Consider the following 4525-nt stretch of genomic DNA (forward strand, 5'->3'; position numbering starts at 1 on the left):
GCGCCCCGCTGTGCCAGCTCCGCCTGCGCCTCCTTCAGCTGCTGCTTCAGCAGAGAGATCTCTCCCGACTTCTGGCACACCTGTGGGGACAATGGGGCTCAGACACTGGCCAGGAACCCCTGACCACAGCCTGCACCCCCTGACATGCCTGGTGCTGCCAGATGACTCACCTCCCACTTGGTCTCCTCCAGCCGGGGTGCCAGCTCAGTGCGCTCCCGCTGGAAGGAGGCGCAGCGCCGCTCCAGCAGCTCCCGCTCCTGCAGAAGCTGGGCCAAGTCCTCCTGCAGCTGCTTCTTCTCCTGCTGCAGCTGCAGCACCTGGAGCTGCAGGACCTGTTGCCCCCGCTGCGCCGCGTGGGCTGCCTGCCGCGCCTGGGCCACACAGCGCTGCCGCAGCCCTTCCAGCTCCTGCTCACACCGACGCTGCTTCTCCTCATACACCTGGGCCATAGGATGCACAGGTGCTGGAGAGGCAGCACAGCATGCCCCCACTTCTGTTGTCCTCTCCAAGATCGGCATCACACAGAGGGGGCAGTGCATCTCCCCAGATGGAGGAAGGGTCCAGGAAGTGTGGTACACACCTCCTTGTGCCCCTCTATCCCTCTGCATGATGGGCCCCCCATGTCAGCACTCCCAGAGCCTACAGGGCTCCCTCAGCCCCATCACCAACAGGGAGAAGCCACAAGTCTCAGGCTCATTCAAAAAAGGGCACCCCAAGATAAAGTACTCCAGTCCATACAACTGGCCCCATGGGCCATACAAGACCCTCCCAGGGACTATATAGGACCATTCAGCTGGTGAGAAAAACCCACATACCCAGATCCACAGGAAAAAGCACCCCCTACAAGAGTCTGTAAAGGGTCCCTATTCCCAGCCAAGGGAATTCCCATGCCCCAGGGAGGGAGACAAGAACAGGACAGGGGGACATCAGGGACATACCTGGCAAATGGCCACCTCGTTCTCGTCCAGGCTGTCACGCAGGAGCCGCAGCTCGGCCTCCCTCTCCCGTAGCTTTTCCTCCAGCTCCCGCACCAGCAGGGCCTCCTCACCAGGCAGAGGCGAGCGCCCGCAGGAGCCACTCTCTGAGGAGGGCCGGCCTCGGCCGCTCAGCGAGCCTGTGCTCTTGCTGGAGGATGAGCGCCCGCTGTCCGAGTTGGAGGGGCGGCAGCCCACCGGTGGATCAAGGGGGCCATGGGGGGTGGTCGGCAGAGCACCCACCTCTGGGTGCTGGCTGCAGCCCGTGCTGTAGGTGGGCAGGCTGGAGAGGGAGTTGCGCCCAGAGTCTGAGAGGGTGCTGGCACGGCAGCTCAGAGAGCCAGGCTTTTCAACACCCAGCAAGTGGGTGAGGCTCACCTGGCTCTCCGAGAGCCCCAGGCGCGTGCCTGGCTGGGCACTCCGAAGCTTGGATACCACTGGCTTGAAGGCCATGGGGCGGATCAGGGTTTTCTCCACATTCTGTCAGGAAAACAGGGGAGAGTGAGGGGTTGAGGAGGACCCACCACCCTCAAGAAAGGCTGCCTTGGACTGTGATGAGGGGTGCTCCCAGCCCAGATGCCTTCACATCCCAAAGAAGACAAAGGCCAGTCACCACTCACTCCACCCCTTTTCCATGGGGTGCCCAAGTGGGTTCCCCAAACCCCCTGGCACAGAGAGGACATTAAGAGCATGGGGACCACCACTTCCCAAAGGACACCATAAGTGTGGTCATGTGACCCCAGTTCATACATCTGAGCCAACAGTCCCAGTATGGCATGGGGAGTAAAGTCAAGACCCCAGTACCCACCCACCCTGCTGCTGCCCCCCCCACCTCTTCCAGCTTGCCAGAGACGGGGATGAGCTTGGGGGGCGGCCCTCGAAGGTGATCACTTGGTGCTTGGTCATCACGGAGCTCATCTGAGTCACTGCAGGGGCTAGCAGGAGAGGAGGCATCAAGCCAGTCACCACAGAAGCCACCGTTGGCATAGGAGTGGGTGACGATGGGCACAGACACGCGGGGCTCCTCAGGAGTGGCCTGGAGCAGCCCCTCCTGCTTGCAGAAGGTGGTGGAGGGATCCCCATCACAGGGCTGGCTGGTGTGGTCATGGCGAGGCCGGACGGGCAGGAGGCTGCCCACACTGCCCATGGTGGCAGGGGGCGAGCAGGCAGCGGCACGGAGCTGTGTGGCTCCCTCAGCAGCAGCCTCAAGGGGCACTGGCAGAGTCTGCACGATGGCCATGACGGGGGGGCCCCCGGCAGGCAGGGGCACACAGGCAGCCTGCAGGCAAGGGAGACAGGGTATTAGAGCTGTGGGTACCACCGGCCATGCCCCACCGGATGCCAGCATCCCCAGCTGGGCACAAGGGCACTCCCAGGTTCCCAGCCACCATCCCCTAACTTGTGGGCATGGGCTGGCCCAAGGGGAAGCAGTCAGAAGGAGATGCCAAATGAGCCAGAACAAAATCGGGATTAGTTGGAGGAGCAGTACCAGCACCCCCCAAGTTGTGCTCAGCACCCCAGTGGAGAAGCGTGGGGCTGCCAGGGGCTGTGGGGTGCTGGTAGCACTGTAGGGCAGCAGTGATGCGGTCCTGCCTCCTGCCATGCCCTGGCGTGACCCTGCCATGGGAAGCGTGCCAAGACTGGAGGCGAATCCCGAGAGGCCTGCAGAGAGCCGGCTCATGTGCAGCCTGCCGCCTGCCTGCCCCATGGCACCCACCAGTGCAGCCCTGCAGAGAGTGAGGGACAGACTCACACTCCAGTGTCAGCCACCTCCTTGGCCCCACAACCCTCACCTCTCTGCAGTGACCCCACAGAGAGTGCCCCCCACCCCCAACCATCCACAGTGGGGCACAAGGTCCCCTGGAGAGGGCAACCAAGGGGGAAGTTGTCTGGTGGGCACCAGGCTCTTTCCCAGCCCTAACACATGGGGGCTTGTTCCCATCCCCTCCAGTTGGGGGGCTCTGCTAGTGCTCTGCTGTGACCTCCGTGCCCCCCCTGCTCCAACCCATGCCATACGCCTGCGTGACGGGAGCCGGCCGACAGGCCAGATCCATCCCCCGCTGCCTCATTGCATCTCGCACAGGGCTGCGGCTGGCACAGGGCACGGGGGGGGGGGGGCCGCTGCCCGCACGGTCTCTCCCGCCGAGCTGTCACCTGAAATCAATCTGCCTGCCAGCGCCCGGGGAGGGGCGAGCAGCGGAGAGATGCCGGCGAGCCAGCCCCCCCGCATCCGTCACCCCCACCGGCACGTGCCATCTCCAGGCACCGTGACCTCACACCATGCTCCTGATACCCTTGGGTGGGAAGATGGGTGACCCCCACCACTGGCTCCGCTCACCTCGCCAGCCGCTGCCCATCCGTCCGGTCCACTCAGGCCTCCACACCATAAACACGGCTCCGCCGGCCCCTGGAGCAGGAAGGAGGAAGAGGAGGGGGTCAGGGCACAGAACGGCAGCAAGGGTTCCTGTGTCCCCGCTGCCTCCCCGTCCAAGCCCCCCCGGCTGGCGGGGCCAGGGCAGATGGTGCCAGCGTGTCACTGAGGGTGGCAGGGGAGCCCGGCGTCGGGTGCGCTGTTCCAGGGTGGAACCCTGGGTGGGCTGCGGTTACCCCGGGAGGGGGGTGGGGACAACAGCCCGCCACGGGGACCTGCTGCTGCCGGAAGAGCAGGAATAAGGGATCAGGACCCCCAGAGGGACATCTCATGGCCCGCCAGCGGCAGCCAGCCAAGGCGCAGTACCCCACCCCAGCGAAACGCCCCTGGGACGTGTGGGTCAGGGGGACGGACGCCCCCGGGGACAGTGGGGCCCCACACAGCACGGAGGGGGCACTGCCTCTGACGGGGCCCTGCCAAGCAGGTGGTGGGACCAGACTCCATCTTCTCCCTCCCGCCAGCCCTCGGGTCCACCGAGAGGGTCCCACCACTGTCCGGGGAGGGAGGGGCTGCCCAGCCGCCCAGGAAAACCAGTCAGCAACTGGGGTGGCGTCACCACCAGCCACTCCGGCTGGACCACAGCGTTGCCGGATCCCACCGTTCCAACCCCGAAATGTCAAGGGAAGGCTCGGCCCCTGCTCAGCCAGATCCCCACTCTGAGCAGCTGGGGGTTCTGGGCCCCCAGGGATCCCCATGACTCGACGGCACCAAAGGACCACTCCAGAGCAGGGGGAATCAGCCCCTCGTCCCTCCCCACACACCTGGCACATGTGGGATGGACACCCTCCATGCCCAGCTGTGCCCCTCTCTGGTTCCCCCAGCATCCTGAGGTTCCTTCGATGGTGCTGCTCCCCTTGTCCGCTCGGAGCCACTCCGCCCCACTGAGCCCCACAGCACCCAGCCTGCCCCACGGTGCTTCCACCCACCCCAACCCCACAGCATCCTGAACCGCCCCAAGGCGCCCGTGAGCCCCGCTGCCCCACAGCTCCCCCACAGTGCCCTAAACCGTCCCCAAAGTTTTGCGACACCCCCAAAATGCTCCACGGCACTCCCGGGCCTCTGCTGCCCCACACCTCCCCGAAGTGCTCCTAAACCACCCCCAAAGTGCTTCAAAAGACCC

General features: G+C 65.1%; 1 protein-coding gene across 1 annotated transcript in view; it reads right to left on the minus strand.

The window, feature by feature from the left end:
- Positions 1-2285, minus strand: part of LZTS2 (leucine zipper tumor suppressor 2) — a 3853-nt gene extending 1568 nt beyond the window's left edge. Inside the window, exons 1-4 of the mRNA XM_029958574.1 lie at positions 1807-2285; positions 939-1454; positions 171-440; positions 5-80 (exon numbers count right to left, since the gene is read on the minus strand). Coding sequence (XP_029814434.1) covers positions 5-80; positions 171-440; positions 939-1454; positions 1807-2214 — 1270 coding nt within the window. The 5' untranslated portion in view covers positions 2215-2285. The remainder of the gene's footprint in view (positions 1-4; positions 81-170; positions 441-938; positions 1455-1806) is intronic.
- Between the last annotated feature and the right edge of the window lie 2240 nt (positions 2286-4525).

The sequence above is a fragment of the Manacus vitellinus genome, unplaced genomic scaffold (genome assembly GCF_001715985.3).
Source record: "Manacus vitellinus isolate BGI_N305 unplaced genomic scaffold, ASM171598v3 scaffold_15_pilon, whole genome shotgun sequence".
Lineage (NCBI taxonomy): Eukaryota > Metazoa > Chordata > Aves > Passeriformes > Pipridae > Manacus > Manacus vitellinus.